The 25464-nt window shown below is 36.0% G+C and overlaps 1 protein-coding gene across 13 annotated transcripts in view; it reads left to right on the forward strand.

The window, feature by feature from the left end:
* Positions 1-25464, forward strand: part of EVI5 (ecotropic viral integration site 5) — an 81274-nt gene that overhangs the window by 32304 nt on the left and 23506 nt on the right. For 11 of the 13 annotated variants that reach the window (XR_008468013.1, XM_054211450.1, XM_054211441.1 and 8 more), the window contains 5 exons: positions 5625-5759; positions 7961-8101; positions 8627-8785; positions 10459-10605; positions 15310-15405. Coding sequence is in view for 12 of the 13 variants with exons in the window: in XM_054211450.1 (XP_054067425.1) it covers positions 5625-5759; positions 7961-8101; positions 8627-8785; positions 10459-10605; positions 15310-15405 (678 nt within the window). In the remaining variant the exon portion in view is untranslated. The remainder of the gene's footprint in view (positions 1-5624; positions 5760-7960; positions 8102-8626; positions 8786-10458; positions 10606-15309; positions 15406-25464) is intronic. The other 2 variants (XM_054211444.1, XM_054211449.1) reach the window with 2 other exon arrangements.

The raw sequence follows: 25464 nt of genomic DNA on the forward strand, positions 1-25464 counted from the left end.
AGCTAATGCTTTTAAATATGCTGGGGACCTTATTAAGTAGCAATGGTAGGGAAGCCTGGCAGGTTGGCTGGGCAAGGATAGAGGTCCTGAGCAGAGCTATAGATAACTGGATTGCAAAATTGATTTGATTTGAGCTGTGGGGGCAGAAGATTGGACAGGTACTGCAGGGGTGGAGAGCAAGTAAAATGTGAGGATGGACAGTTAATTTAAGAGCCACACTTCCTACCCTGCATGCTTGCAGCCGCCTTTTCCTACACTTACGTGTGACCGCAATGATAGGAAATAGTTTGACTGTGCTTGGAACTGGGGCTCTAAAGCCATGTGGTTATAGGGGGATTTGTGCCTAGTAGCTGACTAATTTTGAAGCGCAAGGAATAGTATTGTGGCTTTGAGGGCTGTCTGAATTAACTTAGACAACGTGCTAAAGTGTGAAGATGGTTTCAATTAGTAGTTCCCTAGATTCTGCTGCATTAGTAACATTTGTAATTGAACGGGCTTCTAACTTTGTTTGCAAGCACGGAAATAGGAGCAACAAAGGTAAACAGCTGCATGCACTGAGGGCACCACCTAGTGGAAATCCATCAATTTCTTTTGAATTCTGGCATTTTAAGTAGAGTACACTGATACATTTTTTTGCTGCTTCCTTGTGCCAGTAGCTCTGCTCTTGGCAATGCTTCTCTTCAGTATTGTCTTATGAATACTTGCTTCAATGTCGTTGGGTTTTTTCCTTCCAATTATTTCAGTTTTGTTTATGATTAGCAAAAAGGATTGCACAGTGTACTTATAAATGGCTACATAGTTTATCTGTAGTTATTTAACGGTATAGCATCTATCCTACATATTTTATAGTCTACATCTTTTCCAAAGTTGAGTTGTCTGTTTCAGCATGATAGAAACTGTACAGTTCAGGTGTGAATTTCTGAATAGGAATGTATGAAAAGAACTGCCTAAGGATACTCGTGTTTGCCTCTTCTGAACAATGCTATGGGATTTAAAAAAAAGAAAGCAAAACACAACCCACTTGTAAATCATGAGGCAGGAGAAGTAAGACTGGGCTTTTTTTTCTGTTTTGTTGGTAGCAAAAATATTATCTAAACAACAGTATTTAAGAAGGATAACATAACCTTTGTAAAAAGGTTATGCATTTGTATTTAAGTATAATATAGGGTTCGTTCTGTGAGACTTGATAGCACAAGTTGGGGTGGCTGAAAGGGTAAGTATTGAAGGTGCCTACAGGACGTGTGTGTATATGAAGAAATTCTCTTGCAGCACTTCTTTGTAAGGCTGAATACAGAGATGGGTAGAGGAGTATTCTTTTGACTTAAGTCCAACACTAGAAGACCGAATTACATGCAACTTTAATTTTTCTTGTGCTGAAGTATTTATAGGGAGTTTTTAATTAAACTAGAATGACTTTATTACAAAGTGTTGCATCTACTTAGAGAGGTTGTTCTTACCATTGTTTCTTAGTGAAAGGAAGGGAAGTTCTGCTTTAGTGCTTCTCCCAGACAACATGAAAATAATACTAGTGATCATATAATAAATCATATATTAAGTGTCATCAAATGTATTCCACATATTTCTGATTGTATTTGAAGTCATTTGGAAGGGGAAAGGAAGTGGAAAATAATAAGACTTGAGATGGAGTCTTTGTGCTTAATTTTACTTTAGATGCAAACTTTTACATCTTAGTAGAGAGCAGCTCTGTCAGTGTAAGGTTTTTAAAAACAGTGTTATGACCTGTACATTCTTTATATTTAGGTGCTTCAGCTACCTAAACATTTACCTGAATGGTTTCGAAGAGAATGCTACTAATCTGTCTTTGGCATGTCTGATCTTTAAATACAGAAACTTGCCAAAGGCTTCTAGATGTGGTGGGTAACCAAAAGATTAAGAGGAAGGTGGTTTCTTCCTCATACTGACACTAAATCAAGAGCTGTGTGGAGGAAGTTGTGCCTGACTTCAACAGAATACAGGAGGTTTTCTCTTGAGGCATACTAAGAGTGATGGTATTTGAGGAGTTAGGGGTGAGGGTAATCAGCCTATTCTCACCTACTGATGATAATCATGTGCTGAAGGTTTTTTCTCTGTTCTCTTTCTCCTATTGTTTCTAAATGAAAAAGGTAGGTTCCGCAGCATGTATAAAAATGATAATCTAACAATTTCTGCCTTCAGAAATACACCTCCAGAATTAACTCCATTTAATACACCTCCAGAACACAAACCTCAGTCTTTCCCAGTGATACTCTTAACTTTCAATGGTTACCCAGTTCATCAGTCTGAACGCTTGAAAAATGAGTCTGAGAAATGAGAGGCAGTTCAAGCTAGAATTGCTTCACATCTTATTTTTAAGAAGGCTCTTCAAGTGTATTATGTGAAGATAGAATTTTAATTGACTAAACATTCAGATAGAAGCATGTATGTTTTGCAAAGTAATTTATAGCCATGTATTTGGTTATTGTTACAGCAACTCCATAATGGATAGTTTCTGTTCAGGAACTCATGCTAAAATGACCGATAATAATTAAAAGCATAATAACTGATATAGGGAACGTATGCATGTAAATGAGTGTTGCAACCTTATGGAACTTTATTTTACAATATACTTTTTTTATGATATGTTCTGATTTGCAACCAAAAAGCAGAAATTAAAAAAAAAAAACACTTTACTACAGTTAGTGTTTAAATGTGTAACCAAAGTTAACTGGGCACCTGCTGGACAATCTGTTAGTTGCCCTTCAGTATAGATAATAATCTGTAATGATCTGTCATCAGCCGAAATAATATTAGGAATGGTTGTGTCAGTCTCTGAGATTTTACTATTTCTGAGATTTTAAGAAAAGTTTGGGGAAAAGAAATACAGTTTTGTGAAGCCAAGCAAGGACTTGTTTCTTCCAGACATAAATGGTTATAGAATTACATTTTTAGTGCTTTATATTACAAACATATTTTAAACACAGCCAAGAAAAACAGTGTTACTGTGGTTAAAACATTTGGCTGGTGCCTGGAAATATGTATTCACATTGTGTTTTTTGTCATAAATTCTAGGGCTCAAGGCAAATATATAAAAGCAGTTTTTTTGCTAAAGAAGTCAGTCTTAAAGTAGTCTTCAAACATTGTTTTGACTATAAACTTGTGCTACCTTTATATTCTACATTATTGAAATTGTGTGTTGGTTTTTTAAGGAAAAAAAAATCACAATTTTGAACTTGTGAATATTGTTTTTAAAATCTGTTTTGATCTTGGCTGTGGTTTTTTTGCCAGCCTGTCAAGACTTGATGTAAAGTTTATTGTGGGTAAATAGAGAAGTACTCCTAACGTATTCCTTAGGCAGGTGAAATCTAAAGACAGATTTAAAAGTGGCATGACTTGTGCCTGAAACTGAATAAAGTAACTTTTTTTTTACACTCTCCATTACTTATTTGACAAACATCAGTTAGATTTTTGTAGTCGAAAACTATTTAGGGTACACTTACATATTGTTGCAAAATCAGGATGTATTCAGCTCTTCAAATCTGCTGTTTTTTCTCAATTTCCTGGAAAGTACAAGAGGCCTTCTTACTTGAGGAAAGCACAGTGCATTCATTCTTTTTCCATATGTATCATAAACAGAATCTGGAACAAGAAACGTAGAGACCATTTAAGTATCTATATCATCTGATGAACGTGTACAAACAGCCAGGGAGTAAGAAAGAGCTGTTGCCTATCCTCAGTGTCTGCATGTTGTTATGTATGTATGCTACTTGTGCTCCCATATCAGGTAAAGCAATTGTAGAAATGCGTCAGTGTTGTCCACCCAGTCTCTCCTTACACTCGCATCAGGGTGTACACTCCACTGCTTGCTGAGGCAAAGACGCTATGTGGGTTGAAAAGAATATGAATTTAATTAGTATTGTATAAGGGAAAATTAATATTAAATATACTATAATCTTTGTACATTGTGTTCCTTGTGTCTTCAGCTGTACAGTTAGGTAGGATGAGCACTTAAATGCATAGTCTCCATGACACTAAAGACTGCCTGTGTGAGCTGTATTTGCCTTTTAATGCTTTGCGTATATCTCCTCCATTATAGCTCCCTGTAGACACGTATTTATAAGAAATACAATAAACCATAACACTAAGGTTACTGTAGATTTTGAATTTGGATTGTGCTGTAAATCATGATGAAAGGCTTAATTGGCATGCAGAAGTATAAAAATAAATGAAAAACCATTTCTTTACCATGTAGTTAGATGTTGTAAATCCTTGTTTAGTCCTGCTTGCCTTTGGTTTGTGCATTAAAGGTCACTGAATGTCATACAGAAGCAAATGGAACTGAAGACTTTTCTGTTAATTTTGTCAACTGTTTTTAGATGCAGAAAACTAAATTGTTTGATGCAAACATAAAATAAAGGAAGAAATAGTTGTATCTCTAGTATAACGAATACTCTATGGATTTTAAAGTTGCATTGTTAATTGAATAAAACTTCATCTATGAATCCAAGTATAGTATTTATTCTTCACAATGTAGTTAATGGCACCAAAGATGTATTAAATGACTTCCCTTTATATTTAATTTTCAGGGTAGCTAAGCATACCCAGTAACTAGGCAGCTATACTTTGGGGATTTCAACAACCATTTTTTTCCTAAACCAGAAATTTAAATGTTGATTTGGAATGGCATGGCCTGTCAAGCAAGTCTCACTATCCCTGGTGAATTTCAAGTAATTTTGAAGTGACCCAAGAAAGAAATACAATGTATTTTGTAACTCTTGGCTGGAGGGAGAAATTAAGTAGGGCTTCTGAATACAAATGCTTACTATGACTTCAGTTGGATGTATCTGTTGACAGATGCAGTTTCATGAAATTGTGCTTTAGCAAGTGAAAGGATTATCTCACTTTTAATTCCAGGTAATCAACAGTCAAGAACTAAATTAATGGTGAATTACCTTACTTGAGCAGAACTGTGGGGGTCTCCCCCCTTCCCCCTCCGCTGTGAAGTTTGGAAAGGGTGACCTTAAATTTTGAACTGCTGTTCTATTACTGAGGGAATGTGCTTCGGTGTGCAAAACTGGCTGGGAGTAGTCTTGGAGTAAGTCCTATATGGAAAGAACCAAATTTCTTTGTAGCTTGGGCCTGTGCTGTCTGTCTGGAAGGGGCTGTACTGCTACTTGTACCTGGCTTTTTCTCATAAATCCAAGATTATCAAATGCTTCTGTTGAATCAGACTTTAAGTGAGTAGGGATCAAGAGAGATAGTTCTGTTAATCTAGTAATAAGCTAGTCTTTCCTAAGCATCTCTTTCAGCATATCACAAAATAATCACAGATCCTTTGAGAATTTTTTGGTGTAGGTAACAATTAGAGAAAACTGAGTTGTTGCTCATCAGTACTAGTAGGGGTCTCAGTTTGGTCTTACGCATTTGGCTTGTGGCGGTGTTCAAGGTGCGTAGTGTTAGGGTTCTTATTGTTAGCAGTCTGGATGGACATGTTAGTAGACTTGTGTGAGGTAAGCGCTTCTATCAATCCTAAGCTAGTAGTCCTAATGTTAAGCATTTGAATGCACTTTGCACTCCAAATCTGGCATATAAAACCCCTTTCAAACCGTCTGTGCTTCATACTAAACATATTTCTGCAAACTTTGTAGCATAAATGCAGTTCACGATACAGTGAAGACTTTGTGCTACAGCTGGAAAAAGAGCTGGTCCAAGCCAGGCTGAGTGAAGCAGAATCCCATTGTGCCCTGAAGGAGATGCAAGATAAAGTTCTAGAGATGGAAAAGGTAAATCAAACCAGGACCCTCTGTATAAAATAGCAGTAGAAACAGACTACAAGTCCCTGTAATTCTTTGCATAACTGTGCTCTAGAACCTTCTCTTCTGTTTTCACTTCTTGCAATCTTTATATGCTACAGAAACCTGTGGTTAATATAGCAAAAAAACCCTAAGAGCTTTTTGCACTGGGAAAGGTTTGTGAAGAACAGATCACTTTTCTCCTGTTCCTGACACCCACTGCAGTGGAAAACTTGGAATCTGGTGGTCTTTACAGTGAATGTGAATTGTTTCAAAATGATATCCTGCAACAAGAGCAGTCAGCTTAGGGTGAGCATTGAGGTGATGTGAAAGTAAATAGTTTGGGAGGGGAGGAGGAAAGAGTTCAATGTTACCATTCCCAGGTCTTGAGTTCTTGAGTGTCTCCCACTTCATCCCATTATGGGCAGGGAAAGAATACTTCCACTGTTGAGTATCAAAATCTCTACTGCTTTTTTGGGTGCCATCCCAACTTGTAACTTACTGATGCCACAGTTTGAGCTGTATTCAAACCAACTGTCAAAAGTTTACCTTTCTTTGAAGAAAAACTTAACTGCAAAATAAAATTTTAAAAAGGAAAGAAAAAAGCCCTACTAGTTGACCTAATATAAAGCATGCTTTTCAGATCCTGTTGTATTGGCTTTGGAAATTGTTTCCTCATGGAAATTTTAAAGAGCTATACACTCAGGAATGCCGACAGAACTTGCTAGCTAATTGGATTAAACCACTAGAGTTAAGATTTTCATTTTTTTAGTTGTCTGAGGGGCTTCACGGGAGTCTGACAGGCAAGTAGTGTGGTAGTTTTTACTGTACTGAACATTGGTAAGAATTCAGCATCTAAGGTATTTTTCAAAGTTCAAAAAGAGACTACTACTCTTCTTAACCTTCATCAGCATGAAGATAGCATACACTGAAAACTTAAATGTGAAGAAAAACTGGAGCAGTGGGAGAAAGTTGAGTGTACCAGACAACTCAGATGTATAGTAGTGTTTCAGTCTGTCATAATGAACTTAGGCACGTGAGAAAGTGACTGAAGTTAATTCCCTCAAATTCCTACAAATACAGTTCTTTACTGCTGTTAGTTACTGACGCGTCATGTAATCTGGGAAGATTCTGCTCCGTAACCCAAGACTTGCATGGCTATACTGACAGTGATGTAAACATTCAGAAACACACCCTATCGCTTCATATATTTGCCAATACTCAGATACCATGATTCTGAAACACTGAGATGCTAATAAATGGATGTTGTGCTCTGTTCTGTTAGTTAATTGTGCTGTGTTCTGTAGTTAGTTAATTACTTCAATCTTGACTCTCAAGAAAAACTGACAACTGTCACAGTACTACACATCTACAGAAATACTCAATTTTACTGAGAAATACAGTAGGAAGTGATGAAGGACAGTTCAACTTAGAGTATTCGATGACCAGTGATTTGATTTAGGGATATTGTAGTTAGGCAGACTATATTCTTTTTCTTCCCCTCTGTTTTCTTCCCAGACTTCCATTATTCTGCTTTCATCACTGTTTCACTTTCCCCAGGTCACTCCTCCCATGTGTTTTCCTGTTTTCTGTTTAGCTTTCTCTAGTCTTTCTACTTTTTCCCTCATGTGTTTTTGTAAACACCCATGCACTTTCATCTGGAAGACCTGTTATTGATTGGTGGTTGTTTATAAATATTAATGGTGGTTCCTTTTGCCAATTTATCTTTTCTCCTTTTCGAAGGTAGATGACCTACTTCCCAAAAAATAATTTTCCATTTATTATTTTTCCTGTAAGTTATAACTCTAAAGGTGTAATTTCAGTTCCTCATTTGCTTTAATTCTATCAACTAGCTCAAAATCTCTCAGGCTTCTGTCGATATTTTTGATGATGTGTGCAAAATAGTGTAAATAATGCTTTGTTAGGGATACCATCCAGGGAAATCTGGAAGTCAGAATACCCAAAACTACCTTGTCAATTTTTTTGGTAGTTCGCAGTTGGAAGATACTTATTTATACTCGCTATATCCCGGAATTTAGGTTTTTTGCATCACTTTATTTTGCAAGGGATGTGTAATTAAGAAAGTCTGGTTAGTAATAAGAGTTATCATTCTGTGCTTATATTCTTGGAGTGGGACTCTCTAAGCACAATTTTATTCAAATACATATTTAAGAGGATGGTCCTTGTTGCAGAGGAACAGCTCTCTCCCTGATGAGGAAAATGTTGCTAGACTACAAGAAGAACTGATTGCAGTAAAATTAAGAGAAGCAGAAGCTCTGATGGGTCTCAAAGAACTAAGGCAGCAAGTCAAAGATCTGGAGGAACACTGGCAGGTATGGGAAACAATACACTTTTAACCATTTATATTTTCAATGAACGATGATAAAGCAAGAGACTACAAAATTTTGAGATGTAGAGATCAAGTAAAAACTAGTGATGGTAGATCAAGCTGCTGAGGTGAGAAGATCTTTAAATGCAGCTGTCACAAGAAACTTTACTTCAAAAGTATGTTAAAAATTGGTCCCTAGTTGTTATAGATGACAGAGCCTGTGCTACTAGCTAGCCATTCTGATAGAAAGGAAGTACCTGATCAGTCCTACTTCACTAAATGTTAACAAGGGCTAGAAATAGGCAAAAGTCTCGCTTGCAGTTCACTAACTTACTGTAGTTGGGAATGACTGTCTTCAGCTTTTTAATTGGCTGTTGCTAAAACTAGTAAGTTTGCATGGGTTTCTAGTTTTTAGGTCAAATAGGAGCACTATAGCAACTTGTCCCCATATAACTCTGAGACCTTAAATGAAATAAGGGAACAGCAGGAAAGATCAGGTATTATCAGCAATGGCATGCTATTTTTTTAGCGTCACTTAGCTCGTACTAGTGGAAGATGGAAAGATCCTCCCAGAAAAAACACAGTGAATGAACTACAGGATGAGCTGATGACAGTGCGATTGAGAGAAGCAGAAACTCAGGCTGAACTGAAGGAGACCAAACAAAGAATGATGGAGATGGAAACACAGGTATGTTACTGAACACTAGCACGTGTGAATTGAGCTGAATGCTGGCAAACTGATGTCAAATGGTAGATATCCGATGATGATCTTTACCATCTACAGGCATGACTTTAGTTCCAAAATGTGCTTTTTAAATGCTGTTAGACTAGGAGAATGTAGTGCATATAGTCCAACTTACTTTAACGTCTCTTCTTTAGTCTTTTCCAGGACTAAGCTTTCTGAATTTCTCATTTGGACTAATTGGTAGACTCTGTGAATGTGTGTGACACTTAATTCATTAAACTGTAATTCGTGTAACAACAAAAATACATTTAAGGTGTTTTAAATTTCACAACCCTTATTGATGATTCTGGTAATAATTCTAATTCTTTCTTCTGGTGAAATTGCCTATACTAAGTTATCTACTATCTACTGAGGTCATGAACTCGTTACTAAACTGGACTCTCAACAAAACAGCTTCATGTTGTCAGGGTGGGTTTTTTTTTTAGCAAAAGCTTTAAGTTTCATGTGTCAGAAAAGAAATCCATGATTCACCATTGAGATTAGTGCAGAAAAGACAAAAATAACTGCCGAGATCTTTTTTTGTGTAACTAGGGAATAAGTTGTTATTGAGCAAACAGATCTGAAATGAAAGTGCACTAAAGTTGGTGAGTTCATATATTAGTGAACTCTTGACTAAATCAATAAGCACAATGTGCTGTTGATTGAGAAGGATTTGTAATTTGAGAAATCTTCCCATGAAATACCTGCTAATTGTAACTGTTACTTGAAGGAGACCTGTGCATCCAGAAGGCTAAACAAACACTCTACTTGACAAGCTTCAGCAATCCCAGAAACCAGGAGAGCGCATAAGGATGTGCTACTGAAGAGAGATGAGCTAACTGCAAGGCACATGGCTTTTTGCTGACAGAGGCACCACTTTTCTATACCAACTGAATAAAAGCTTCCTCTTGCCATAACTTTTCAACTGTTCATTGAAGTATTAATGCTGTTTCACTACAATTAACATATGCTTTTGTTTTGTTGCTTTTTCCCCATCTGTGTATTTATTTTAGTCAGTAGGGGGCATAGGTATCCTGCTGTCTGGATTACAAATCACAAGACCTTTAGGTAGTCGCTTCAGTGTCACGCATGGATTTTTTTATATGCTTATGCTGTTTAGCTATCATTTGACAGAAATGCAGTTGTTCTTGTGTTATGTACTAGTCTATGTACAGCTTCATATAAAAATGGTGTGACTTGAACTAATGCACTGATCTTAATTAAGGTCCCATGTTCCTTTCAGGAATTCACTGGACAGAAATGTACACATAATATTTCTGACATACCTGATGTTTCTTGGATGCATCAGCTTGTTGCTGTTGTTGGTATACAAGTTCTTAAGATCCTTGCCTTACCTAAGCAAAAGATTGGGAAAAACAGATGTACAGGAACTTTGCAATAATATTCTTAAAATGAGTCATCTGTTGTTTAAGAACAATTTGAATATCCTGGTTGTAAACCAAATGTCATGCAAACTTTTCTGATTAAACTTGCAAAATTCTGAATGCTTTTTCATCAAAAGTTTTTATAGTAAATGATCTACAAGTGTTTCTTGTCACACTTTGGGGAGTTAAATTAATATCAAAGATCTTTCCTTAACATGCATTTTCTTTTTTCTTTTTTTTCATAAACTTCAGAATCAGATCAATTATAACCATTTACGAAGGGCAGAGCAAGAGGTTACCAACTTGCAGGGGAAGGTACAGTATCTTTCTGCACAGAACAAAGGACTTCTTGCTCAGTTGAATGAAGCAAAGCGTAGACAAGCAGAAATTGAATGCAAGGTATGCATGGTGCATAGACTACTTGTGTGCTAACATATGTGTACTTTTTAGTCTTGTCCACTCTTGTTGGATAGAATTGTGTCATCATTGAGAAGCAGAAATCACAAAACCAAAACTTTCTTTTACTGATTTGACAATATCATCTTGAATTTACCGTTTCACAAAAATCACTTCAGGTTTTGATAGAGCTGCTTCTTTGTGGTCCCACAAAGACAAACTTTTACTTTAAAATGTGGTTCCACTCAGAAAAGTGTCTGTGTATAATATATAAAAAGACACTCTTACACAACAGATCCTGATCACTGTGTACTCTGACTGTCTTTAGTGATAGAAGAGGTTCTTTACTTTGACACTCACTGTTACTGCAGAATTAGTTTAGGTTCAAAAAAAGGGAGTAAAAGTAGCATTTGAATGGAGGCCTGCAGAAGGGAGCATTACAGTAGTCATTGCCTAATAGTAACCAGACTTTAAGGGGACAGCCCGAAAGCATTGGGCAAAAGAGTAATTTTTATTACTGTCAATGTACAAGAGAGCCCAATCAGATGTTTGAATCTCAGATTTAATTAGTTAATTTTGTAACTAACTCCATAACCATTTACTAATAACTTATGTCTTTAATTTGTGCACGCATAATATGGATAAGAAATAAAGGATAAGTCTTACAAGCTTTTTTCTCTTCAACTGGATTAAAACTTTCCTGAAATTGCTACTGCTATTTACTTCAGAAAAGGGTGGTATTAGTTGACAAACTGCTATAGTTAAGATATTATTTGACAGACATGAAAACAACTTTTTACTTAAAATCTTATGTCCAAAAGATGTATGAATACTCTTTAATGAAATCAGCTAGTGCTGAACAGTCAGTAATTTCTAAATAGGATACTTAGTATGTTAAAAATAGTACTGTAATATGAGATGAATAATCAGAATACTATTTCTTAAACTGTGGCTGTGAATTGGAAACCTGAGAGCAGATGGTGTTATATAATTTGTTGTTCGTGATCACATCTTTGTTTTGCCTTTAATGTAGCTGAACCTTTTTTATGTGCACTACTTGTTTCTGTTCTCATTCATGCAGAACACTGTTACTGGTTGAGTGTTTGTTTTTCAATTTTATCCAATATACATACATTTTGTTTGTAACATACCCTGAAGACTGCATTAGCTGCAATTTCATCAAAGGATTCTGTAGACAGTATGAATCAAGAGTGTAGTCTGAGTGGTTTATCATTCGCACTTAGCCTGGAGATTAGATGACATCCTTATTAATACGCATACTTTTGCTATAATATCACAATTCTCAGTTTTACAGATTTTCATTTCTTGTAATTTCTTTTTTTCCCCCAAAGTAATGCATAAATCTAGGCAATTTACTTGTGTAGTAAACTCTGATCTTGTGTTCATTACTCAAAGCCATAATGGTAATTTGTAATTGGCAGTTTCTTGCTAGTTTTGCTTTAGTTACAGTTCTTTCTGCAAAACAAAACTGATTTTTGTTGTTGGTTTTTAAAGAAACTTAAGAACTTCAAATAACTGAGATAACCCATGAAATACCTGGGGTATTTTCAGATTTTCATTTTTCTTGCTGTCTTGCCAGTTCCATTTGTTTCAAATGGAACCTGAACCTAAAGCACTGTAAAGACAACTTCCATTGACTCATCAAACTCCATCACAAGCTTTTAGAAAACAAGCCACTGAATTTTAACTAGAAGAAATTGCTTCTACTGACTAGTTTTTGTTTACCATAATCACTGGTTTCCTAAGTGCTATTTTTTTAATGCTGAGATTATTCTTATTGATTTTTTTTTTAAAATATTCACTATCTTGGTGGCATGTCTTTTCATATAACCCATAACTGGTTTGTTTGATTGTTTTTTGATACTGAACGTCCTCATTAATCCTGAGGAGACTCAGAGGGTGTAGTCAATACTCCGAAGTTTTTATGTTGACTATAAAAAGAGTAAAAAATATATGCAAGTTTCAGTGTTCTCCCACCCCTTAAATGGGACATAACTTGGTATTGAGCTTCCTATTGCTGTTTCAAACTTATGAAAAACTGTTCAATTTCAAACTCTAACTATATGATAATATACAGTTAAGTGAAAAATGAGAGGATATAAAAAGCCATTTTCCATTGATAGTTGATTTGTACGGATTGTCATTTAGTTTCCTGTCCCTTGCTCTCCACATTCAAACTACAGGAAGCATGATTTTTAGCTTAATCTAAGATTCATGCCAAATGCTTTCACTTTTTCTTGTTATAGAAGAGACTGTTTTAGGTTCTTGTCTCCCCACCTCTGTAGCGCAATAAATGAAGGAAATTCCTGCTTGAGATTCTTTAAGGTTATTTCATTGTGTAAGAAAAATGATATTTTAATTTTAAAGTGAATTGAAAGAAAATAAAAATTTAAAGTAGAAAGAGAAACATTGTTATGCTTGTTAAGCCAAAACCTTGCAATGTTACTGGCTTTTTTTTAATACTAACTGGGTGTACAAGAAACCAGGGTGTCCTATGATTACTATGTAAGGCATATGTTAGAAGTGTGAAGGGCTAGCCTCCAGCAGAGCAGCAGACTTGGCATACCTACAGTCCTTCTAGAAGTAGGTTCAGTATCTAATTTTACTATATAGGGTTGCTACCAACTTAGATTTGGCTTGAAATGCAGATAAGAGCAGGTAGGTTGAATTGAAAAGACAGTACTGCTGTGTAAATACATGAAATAAAGCTATTTAAGATGTTACTGATATAACAACTTTGTATTCAAAACTGATGAAGAAAATTTTTCAGTAATCTTTCAGGTAATGTCATGGAGCAATACAGACAAATGTAAAGTTTTTCTAGCACTAAATACTTCTAAAAATTCCACCTTGCGTCTCCTTAAATCTCGCAAGTTTGTTGTTCGGGATTCCATTAGAAACTGATGTTTGGTTTTTTGTTGTTTTTTTTTTTTCTTCGTCCTGAAAACTGAAATCATGCTTTAGTTTTATTTCTGTTACTGCACCTGGCGAGGTAACAATATTTCTACTTGAAGAGGTGTATTAAAAAAAAAAAAGTATTTGGATTTTCAACTCCCCGATTATTTTTTTTCTATGCAGAAAGAACTGGTACATTATTTCTGGAGCTTGTATTTTTCTGTGAAGGTTAGCTTAAAGTACGTAAGCAGAAATTAAAATTTTTGTAGCAAGTTGCATCTCTTATCACCTATATGGCAACTGTTTTCCGTCACTGGTGCGTTACCATTACGTTTTTTCCTTATTTTATGTGACTACTGCTTCTGCAGCAAGGATTTAATTTAAAATTGTTTCTTGAAACACAGCACTGATCTTTCTAATCAGTTTTGCTAAAGAACTTACAACATAAGATTTGTGCCCCCACCCCAGTCACGTCTTTCCTACCATATTGGCTTCTGTGGTAATTATTGAGAACATGGTCTGTTTCAGAGGTAAAGCATCAGTGCCATCTACAGCGACACTATTGACTCATCTCAGATACCAAAGTCAAACGAAGCCAGTTTGTCCTTAGCTTTCAGTTAAATACATGTAATCCTGTGGGTTTGGCTTCATTCGAGCAATTGTGCGGCAGAATTTAGCAATTATGGCTAAACTTTGGCTGCCACATGATGGCTTCCTCTGAAATGGACTCCACCGATTATAGATGCTGTTAATTGGATCCTGTAGATGATGTACCTTCATTACAAGAATCATTTTTAAAAACAAACAGCATGTTTTCAAGTAGCTACTATAGATGAGCTTTGGCATGTTCAAGTCAGTCTCAACTGAACTGTCTAATGAAGGATGGTTAAATAATGTTAGTTTGAAGTACATATTAAAATAACTGAAATATTGAAACTGATTTACAGTAACTACAGTTTGCAGTGTTACATCAGTCTACCATAAAAGTAGGTGTACCTGAGCCCAGTCTGTCTCTTCCCCAGAATTATTTGTACTCCATCTGAAAGTATTGCTCACTCAATATCTGTCCCTGTTTTCTCTCTGCGGTTGTACCAAGCTGCTGACAATATATTTTGTTCCCTGAAGTCTTGAGGACTTGCCTCATGAAACAAAAATAGGGAAATGTCCTTATTTCTTCTCCAAACTCAAGTTGTCTATCATTTATAGGCAAACTTAAAGGTTAAACTTACACCAGGAATCTGATTGTAGGTTATGGGCATTAGAATTTTATTTTAAACTGTCTTGCAAATTTTTGTTGTGTACTGTGACTAAAATAGCTAGACTTAAATGAGGTTGAGAATATCTGTGCTTTTGTGTTTTTTAATTTATTTTTTTTAGACAGAATGGTGAAATAATTAACCCTTGTGTAGCTTTGCTGTTTATATATAAAGTCAAAAGTTGAAGCATGAGCTGTTTTTTTGTTACGTTGATACTTTTTCTTAGTTTATAATATAACACTTTTGGAATACAAGACAGCTGTTTTCTGGACATGGAAATTGATAACAGCACATTTTCAAAACTACACAGTTGGTTTTTTTAGATTATTATAGTTAAGAATTTATATTAGATGATTCCACAATTCTATGGGTTAAAATTAAATTTGTGTTCTGTAGAATATGCCTTATCAATAGGTATATTTCACACAGCAGTGTATTAACTTTTCCTTACTTACATGATTTTGGGTAAAAGCAATTCATAGTCTTTAATCAACTGAAACATTATTTCTTAGCTTCAATCTGTTACTTTTTTCAGAGTAAAGAAGAAGTGATGGCAGTACGGCTCCGCGAGGCAGACCGCATTGCAGCTGTAGCTGAACTCCAACAGCATATTGCTGAATTAGAAATCCAGGTAACAAGTGATGGCATTAAATGTGTAACTTGATACTGATTACTCTTTGTACTTTGTGTTTGTTTTTTTTCTTTTCCTCCACGTCCTTTCCTTATTAACCTATTGTGACTACAAGGCACTGCTTTGGAAAGTGGGATAATGCTATATGGCTGTACATGCCTCCTCTATAAGCAAAGGCCTTAAATCTATATTATGGGCATACTTAGGAGCTGTAAATAAGTGCTTCTGTACAGAGCTGTAAATAATTGCTTTTGTACAATAACCATGCTACAGGCAACACTCTTCTAAACTCTGCCTTTTGTATTTATTTTTTGTCTTGTAATTAGTAAAAATTGCCGATTAATAGGTAAGATTGAAAACATCCTCTGTCCAGAAAAAATGCACACATTTTGATTCCAGCACCCATTCTTGTCTGTGCTTACTCTTCTGCTATGACCAGTGTTGGAGGATTTGTTGTAAAACTCTTACTCCCTTCACGTAAATCTTGAAAACATAAATGTTATTTACTGCTACCATGTGACTGTAGGATCTGAAAATGCATCCTTTGGCCTTTGTGTTGTTCCTTATGCTCTCAGTTCCTTTTAGAGCTTTCACTGTCTCATGAACTCACTACTCCTTTGAGAGAACCATAAATGACTGTTCTTTATATTTGCTTGGCTTTGAGAAGTCACGATGTCTTACTGTAGTCTGTCCTTCCTATACTCATATACTGTTGTCCAGTCTGAATTCTGCTGCGCCCATCTGCAAAGACTTTCTTGATTATTACTGCTAAGTTACAGGCTAGTGATTTCTCTAGTTTACCTTTTTTTCCCTTTTAAACTGGTATTGCTAGTGTCTGTCTTCCCTCTGAAATCTTTCCTTCAAGGTGATGACTTTACTGTATTGTGTCAAAGCCTTCTTTTCCCTATGATTTCTCAACTACTTGCATCTTTTTAATCTCTTCGTATGTGGAATGTACAAATAAATTCAATGGAGCTTGCATAAAGAATTTTCATTTTGAATATTTTTCCTCTAGTGCAGCAGGCACTAAATTTATTAAAAGATAAAGCAATCATTTCTTTTAATAATGTAATGCTTAGATAATGCTGTGATCAGTATGTCAGAAATACTTAGATAAGTACAGTAAGCATTGCATGTGAATCGTTTATCTAGTAAGATAACAATAGAATAGCTGAGTTTAGGTCAATCTTCAACTCGTGCGTTAGCGTTTTACTAAAAAAAATTGTAATATTTTAAGGGTTACTTCAAACAATGTGATTTTTGTACGTTAGGAGCCAGTACTCATTTTGCATTATTTTTACTTTAGCACAGACTTTAAATGCCATAATTGTTTGACTGATAGGGGTCTCTAAAAAGTGCTCCAGTCTTGATTTTATGAAATGAAGAAATGGTGAATCCCATAATGATCAGGTCTTTTTTCTGATAGCTTTCACCCAGTTAGAACTGTGTTCATTTTTAATGTAAATACATCTGAGTTGGTTTTCTGTTGCTTGACTGATCAAATCATCAGTGCTCAATCATTTTATAGTGATCTCCTGTTCCCTTTCCATATTTCTGCTTAAGCTATGGGTGCCAGAACTGCGTGAAGATTTTTATGCTACCTTGTCGTGAGATAGGTAAAAAGTTAAGTGCAGGAAGGTAATCTGTTTCATGACTCTGGCTAATACCACCAAAAATTACTCTGTCCCTGTTTTGTCATGGTATTGCACTGTCTTATGTTTGGTTGTTTATCCACATCATCTCTCCTTCCTTTTCACAATTACTACTTTGCATGATGCAATCTTTAGTTATGTTTTTCCGTTTTTCTCATGTGCTAGGTGGCCTTGTTTCTTGTTTCCTAATAAACTGCATTTCAAGTTCCAATCCTTTTGGTGTTCTCAGATGATCACCTGTTAATGACTTCTTGATCTGTAGTCTCTTAGTAAGATTCTTGATTTTTCTGCACAAATGAGAATGGCTGTACTTTCTTTGTATACAGTCTGAAGTCATTCTGTGGCTGTGTTTCATGTTTCTAATTTAATGTGTTTGCCTGTTAGGCTTTTGCTGAACTATTGATCTCAAACTTACACTAGCCTGAAATACAACTTCTTCAGTTGTGACATACAGGTTTTGAGCGTTAACTGTATAAAGACATTTAAACAAAAGTGATTTAATAGAAATAAGTACCTCTAATGTCAATTTACTTATTTTTGACACGCTAGATCTGACTTAAAATGCTTTTATTGGACTGTGACAGATTTATTTTTTGTAAGATTTTTGTAAGCAAACAGATATTTTTGACCAGTGTGTTTTGCCAGCAAATATGAAACTTACGATCAAAACTTCCTTTTTGGGTACTCATGCTCAAAGGCCTCTGAAACACCTGCATCAAAAAAAAGTAATAATGGAGTCGGAAAGCCTTAACTCCCAAAGCCTGTAAACTGCAAAACATGCAACTGATAATAGAGCTTAAACAAAAGCCACTTTTTAAGGAAATTTTAAAACTATATAACTTCTTCCTCATTGGAGAAAGAGCTGCTTCCTATTCTGTTCCATTCAGCTTGTCACAGGAATTGCTGTGACCTGATGTGGGGAGCAGAGTGCCTTTTAATCTGGACTTGCCTTCATGACTTGAAATGCAATATTTATGATAAATACACTTAGCCAGTCTTGGAGTGTAGGTGTCAGTCTCAAAGTAATTGTGCTATTAACACAGAGCATCACAAATAGGTCTGCTTGTCATACTGTTTCAAAGCTGATAAAGATGAAGGGAGGAAGTTAACTTACCACATAACCTTCCTTTTTTTGAGGGGCATGGTGCTTTTCTAAGAAGCTCTAGGGATTCAGTGCTAGGTCCACATGGTCCATAGCAATGCTTAACCTAAATTGTGCAGTTTTCTTTTAAATGTTCATGTAGGTGTAGGTGCAAGACACTGTTGTTAAATTTGTAACGCAGAGTATCACTACTCCCACATAAGAACTGCTCTGACGTTGCACGCACAAATGCTAGATTTAAATCACGGTTTCTGGGTCACTCTTAGTTTTGGTTAGTAATGACAGAGAGGGAGGAGGAGAAGATAGTTCTATCATTTAATAGTAGATGTAATTCTGCAGCAAGATGTCATTGTATTATGATGATAGGAAGTTTTTTTTATATATTCTGAATGCCATCTTATCTTGGTCAGGCATTCAGTTCCTGATGCTAAGCTTTTTAACTTTTGTGTAAGCATATTGAAGTACAAAGAATAGTTGAATACATGATGGATATTCTTAAACAAAAGAAATGTATGAGTCTGTTCCTTACCAAAAATAACACTAAACTGAAGTGTAACTGAAGTTTAACTTACGGTGCATATACCAAAGCCCCAGAAGTGACAAAGACAAATCATGAAGTCAGGTATAAACAAAGGTTTAGTTTTGTCAGCTTTTGTTTTCTCTTCTATCTTCTTATTTTTCTCTCACTTGCCAGTTCAGCTTATAAAACCCTTGAGAAGTGAACATGGCTTGGAAGTATTTAGCAGGCTTCTGGGCTTTGAGCAGAACATTTGACCAAATCACTAAAAAATGAAGGATGGATTTTGGATGGCTGGGCTTCTATTTTTTTGTAGCTCCACGCTGGGGAGAAGCTGTTCTCTTCAATATGATACATTCTACTTTCTCACAAAGGCTAGAGGTTCGCATGCTATAACTAAATGACTTGTTTTGGCCAATCAACATGCACAGTTTGACCCCTTTTGTCCCATTGTTTTGTAAGATATAGCGAGCCAGGACTAAGGAATGGATATTGTCTCTCGTTATGTCTATAGTCAATCAGCAGAACCTTGGGTTTGTTTCCTCAGGGAATCAGTCTTTCTTGTTTTAGCTGAACTGGTCTGATAGCTTCAAACTGCAACAAGCAAATGCTTTTAACTTCTTAATATAAGCCTTTAAAACCCTATTGCTTTTAGCTTGTGTGTGCTTTCCTAAAGCTGCCAAGAAAAGTCTACCAAGCTTCACTACACTTCTAGCCTAATAGCAAGAGCTCCTTCTAATGGCATATGAGCAAATCTGTTGGTCCCTTGGTGGTGTTTCGTTTTGTTTTGTTTTGGTTTCCAGGTTAATCCCTGGCCCTCCATTTCTGTTCAGGCTGGTGACTTGTAGCATCCTCTTAAAATTATCTGTGTCTGGTTTGAGTTGGGGTTGAGTGTGCTTGTAATGTAGAAAACTGTTCTTAGGTTGAGTAAGTTTAAAGCAAAAACTATCTATAAGAATTAATTCTTCGTTAGGTTGATCTGGATGGGGGGTAACATCACTTCCTTTTGATGTGTTTCCTGGCAGATTCCGAGAATTTTGTCACATTTACCCTATCTCTAACCATGTCAAAACTGCTTTGAGAACAACTGTAAAGGAAATCCATGATTGTGCTAGTTCTCTCCCCCACAGTTTAAACTTTTAGCACTGCTTCGTTAGAATGAAGCCTTTCTATGACCTCTGTTTAATAACTTTTCCAAGTACTGACTGTTAAGTAAAGAAATTGTTTCCATCTTTTCAAATTACAGGAAACTTTTTTTTTACTCTTATCAATAGTGGTGTGTGATGTTAGTGATGTGTTTTTTGAAAGTCTAGAATGAGTCACTGTAAAGTCACTGAAAGGACACTAGTTACCACATTTACCCTTCTGAATAAACTTCATTTACATTTTTAATGCAGTGTCTTTTGCCACAGAGTAAGAATTTAAAAGCCTCCCCTGAAAAGAGGCTGAGACAGATTGTTACCAGGTAAATATTTCTAAGTCAGAAGAAATCAACTCAGGGTGTTAGGGAAATGTCCTACCCTCTAGATGTTTCTAGTAGAGATGATATGCTGTTATCTGAGGAACAGCAAAACCATAGGTTTTGGTTTTCTGTGTTTTTAATTTTGCAGTTATTAAAGTGAAGACAACCCTAGATGCTTTCTTATTATTTAAAATGGCCTATTTTCTTGTTGACATGTGTTTCTTTTCCTACTCTGATGTGATCATCGAGAGTGTTTTAGAAAACTTTGCTTGTGCTTCTCTTGGGATGAAACACCTGCAACTCAAATTTGATTACATGGATCTTCTGTGTCTTAGACCTTTCTTGGTTGAGCAGCAAAAGCAGGCTTCAGGCCTCCAGTGTGTTCCAGGTGGTTTCCAGTGATTTATTTATTTATTATTTAAACTTGGTTTTATTCATGAATTTGAATTTTTTTTGGGGGGGTGGGGGGGTGTGCAGTTTAAGATACAGTAATGCTTTCAGGTATTTAAGATCAGCATTTGAAGCAGTCTGTTCCTGCACTCTTGTGTTACCAGCTGTGCATCCTGGTCCTATGCTGATTGAGTTTGGGAGGTCTCCACGTGCTCAGCAGTTCTCAGTAGGCATCGGGTGTGTTTCTTGAGACTGTCTGCTCCTTCTTTGGAAGGTACAGAGAAGAGTTTTTTTTCTCTTAGAAAGCCAAACAGAGGAGGATTTAAGTATGATATTACAACCATGAATCTCAACTGATACTTTTTGGTGGGCAGAATGTTTCCTTATTCTAAGAAGCAAATTTTTGGGGAACAGATTTTTCTTCTCAGGTGCTCTCAGTGTAGTATGCATGCAAGTATAGTCACTCTAGTACTTTAGAGCAGGACAAGAGAGATGAGAGCTTCCCAAACTGAAGGAGCCTAAGTGAGTTCTGTTTTAGCAGCTGATTTTTTGATCTGTAGGGCTCATTTCCTGCTTCACTGCCTGTGCTACTCCCTCTCTATACATAACCTCGGAGGCAGGAGGTTGGATTGTGAACCGGCTGCTTACACTGTTGTTAAAAGTACCTTTTCCTTGAGCAGAGGTGATACCTGCCTGGCAGGGTGTTTGTTTCCCTGATACGGGGTTTTCTAACCCTGTTAGTGCTGATGGAGCTGGTCTCTTGGAAGAGACAATAAGACTGGGGGGAAGTTATTAATCTTCAACAGCAGCAAAATCAAGAGGATGGCTCTTTAATTACAATGTAACACCAACTGACATTATTCTTCTAAAAACCCTTCTGGGAACAGGAGGTAGGTACTGCAGTGGTGACAATATGCAGAAGCAGTACCCCAGGGAAACTGATGTAGAGATTCATTCACATATGACTGCGAGTTGTTTTTGGTGCTGTTTTTTTAAAAAAAAAATAATTCCTAGATTTCATAATTTGTCTAGCTTTCATTATTTTGCTGTTCTGATTAATACTCACGCTTTGCTTATTGATATGTTATCTGGCTTTTTCACTGTATATTTATTTTAAACTTAAAGCTAGTATTTGCCTAGAGATGAGCTATTCTTTGTGTCGTGACCTCCCCCAATACCACAGATTTTCTGTAAAAGTGCTCCCCCTCAAAAAAAAAACAAACCAACAACCCACATCCTATGTGTATAATCTTAGATTTTAAAAAAAAAAAACAAACAACATGAAGAGAGATTAATACTTGCTTATGCTATTCCTTTTAAAAGATGTGATGTTCATACTTTAAAGACTTTTAAATTATAAGTGGAGTCTTAACATTGACTTTTGAACCAGTACAGTTGATCTGAGTGTTTTCTTCAGAAGTACAAAACTACTCAAGCACAGTAGTACAAAACTATTCAAGCATAGTATAAAACCAATGCAGAGTGAAATGCCCAGTTCCTACTGAAGTAAATGCTACAATAGAAAGCATTCAATAAATTAACTCAAGCTATATTAAAGTAATTTAATTTTTTGTTATGTCAGTGGGGCTGTCTAGTAACGTACGAGGAAGCTAGACCAGTTTGCAGCCAGAGCATGTGAAAATGTAATTTAACGGAAGTAGAAACCTTAATCTCAGTACTTGAGCTTCCATCTGCCCTAGCTTGTTCTTAGGCTGAGGTGTCTGAGGCCAGTGAGACTTAATCCATACAATAGTGATTTCTTCCTGCCTGAGCCTAGAAACCTTTTCAATATATACTGTTGGACACTCAGGAGGAGAAATTAATTAATCTGTTCTTTAGAGGGTCATGATACCTGGAAGCAAAATGAAGGATGGCAGCAGTAGAACAGGAAGAATGAAAAACATGCATCCCCAGAGAAGAAAATGAATGATGGAGGGCTAGTAGTTATTCCTGGAAGATTATCATCTTCAATTGCCTTGCAGTACATCAACTAACTAAATAAATGCAACAGCCATATCCTGCAGATAGTGGGCTGAAGATGAAATCTGCAAGAATCCATCAGTGTTATTGTCTAAGGTCTTTACCTTTTGTTTCAGTTCCATTCAGTACCTCTTCTATCTTCATTTTTCAATTTCTGCCCCACTTCCATGTCACTTGCAATCTAGCTAATTCCCTGTCCCTCTTTCTTGGCCAAGTTTAATTCAGATGCTGAACTAAGAACAAATGGTAACTCTGATAACAATCTCAGTTGCCTCATGACTAGGTCAGCCTCAAGAGTTAGAAATTATATCTATATAACATGGTATTATATTTGAAACTGAAACCTTCAAGCTGAAGCTGCTCAAGCTTTCTTAACTAAGCTACTAAATGAAACATGAACATAAAATATTTTGTGCGGTTTCCATGTGTGTCGATAAATGTTTGGAGCGTGAGTGTGCTTGCTGTCTCTGAGGCATACAGATTAGTGCCAAAACACAGATTAATGTAATCTAGAATTATGATGTGCAAGTGGGAATCTAACCTGCATGGGGGCAGAATATAGGGTTTATTTTGCAGTGATGGACGTTTTCACCATCTAAAGATACGTGCGCGCACACACACACTGACACTACTCCTTAAAAGAGACCCTAGGATCATGTTAAGATCACTTGATAAAAACAGTAAGAAATAGGTTTTTATGGTAATCAGGAAGTAATAGCTAATGTGTCATACAATCTAGTGTAGATTGAGAAGCAAATCTAGAACTACAGAATTTTTTTGGAGAAAATACCAACAGATAGTAGGGAAAGCTGTTTATATTGATTCCTGTAACAGTAAAAGGAACTGCCATGTCAAAGTTTTTCCTGCCAACAATTTATCTTTTTGACTTCTGTCCAGCTGCCCTAAAGAAAAACTAGTGTTAAAGAATACTATTAACAAATTTAACATGCTTACATTAAAATTTGCCTTTGATTAACAAATGCTTCTCAGAAGCGGGAAATGGCTAGAAAGTAATCTGAACTTGATGCAAATACAGAATGTGACTGGAAAATGAAACACTTTTGCAGATCATGGTATTATTTTGTACTTGTATGAAAATAAATATACGTATTCATGAGAAATATCAGTCTCTTCTCACAGTTTTAAAGAATGTTGGGCAACTTAAAGATCATATCCTGGCAGATAAAACTACTTTTTATAAAACGTTTTTGTTCGTTTGAAAAATATAAACTTTTAGATGTATACATATTTATTCTAGAAATTAGATGACTTTGCTAAGAATTAAAAAATATTTTAATGCTATAGTGTCTGACACCTGCATATTTTCCAGTGGTTTGCTACTGCACCTGCATGAGTGTCTTTTAAATAACTAAATTAATGTCACAATCAACTTCGCTTACTAAAAAAAAAAAAGTAGAATATATCTTTGCTGTCGCTCAGAGATGAACAGCAGCTATGAAGAAGGCTGATACCTTGTCCTAAAATTTCTCTGATGTCATCCTTCCAATACCCACTGTAGACAGACTTTGTAGCTTATAGAACATGGGCTTATTTAGTTAGCTAGAAATATTTGATTTCTGTTGCAGCCAGTTAAAAGGATCAGCTTGTGTTTTGCTCTAGTTTGCTCTAGTGTTTTGTGTGTTGCAAGAGGAAGTTACAGCATGACTTTTCTTTGAAAAGTATGTTTGTAGAAAATGACATTGCAGGGTTCCTTTTTTGTGCTAAATGCATTTTTTGGTGAATTTTTAGCTTTGCAAAATCTGTTAGTTCTGAAAGGAAAACTGAAATCTATTTGTCCTTTACTAATAATGAGGATCTTACAAGCCAGGCTTATGCTTTACAGTCAGCTCCAGCTTGTTGGAGCTCAAATCAGTTCTTCATGAGTAAATTTAAATGTCAAATCATTCTGTGCATTAACTTTCCAGTGTTATTTATGGAATAAAAAAATCAATAAAAACACTTAAATATAATGATAGTGTGTAACTCCCAATATGGTATACTCTGTATGGTATACGCTAACAGCTTTCAGCTGTTTGTGCAGTGCCAAACTTAAGCTAGCAAATGTTACTGCTTCTGCTGTTCGTTTTTACTGACTTAACGTGGGAATGCCTGTTTCGTGTCATCTTGTGCACCCAGTTTGAATGTAAGCTCAGATATTTATTACACTTTCATTTCAAAAGGGATATAGCACTTATCTTCCATTTATAGTAAAACCTTGCCTTACTCTTGTTTTTGATACTATAGTGTATGATTACACAGTAATTTGGAGTGCATAGAACAAGAGACTTAAATGGAAAAGTCAGGGTTTCAAACAAAGGGAAAGGACGTAGACAAGCATTTCTAACATATATTCCTGCTACCACAAGAGATCGGGTCATTCTCATTGTCTGGAATCGTAGGTTCTTACAGCAATGAAGTTTTTTTTATATGCAGATATAGACAGCATTATTTTTGGTCTTCAGGTTATGTTGCTTCTGTTTTGGCTTCTCCAATACCAACAGTCATCCTTGTAAAGAGAGATGATGGCTCGGGGGGCAGTTTAACCTATTTAGGACAGGAACAACTAGTAATGTTGTTAATTTTGTGTGTGTGTTAATTTCAGCCATAGGTTGCCTTGGAAACTAGGTTCAATATAGAATTATGCACTAAAGGATCCTGTGCCGCTCATGTTGCAGATTCTGTGAATTAATAGTGAATATGTCAAAGTTATTTTTTGAGTAATATTGTAATGCATATCTTGCTGCAAGAAAAACAAAGTCTGAAATTAGAGAAATTGCTTTGAGATTGCCAACACTTGACAGTGCTCAAGGTTGTTCTCTTCATGCAGCAAAAGTGTTTGGAAGGTGGTATATTGTCCCTCCCCCCCAATGTTTTAAAAGAACCTCTCTGGTAAAGCTTTTTGTCTTGTATTTTGAGGAATAGTTAACACCTTTCATCCTAAAAGGTATTTAAATTC

The sequence above is a fragment of the Rissa tridactyla genome, chromosome 8 (assembly GCF_028500815.1).
Source record: "Rissa tridactyla isolate bRisTri1 chromosome 8, bRisTri1.patW.cur.20221130, whole genome shotgun sequence".
In the NCBI taxonomy this organism is placed as follows: domain Eukaryota; kingdom Metazoa; phylum Chordata; class Aves; order Charadriiformes; family Laridae; genus Rissa; species Rissa tridactyla.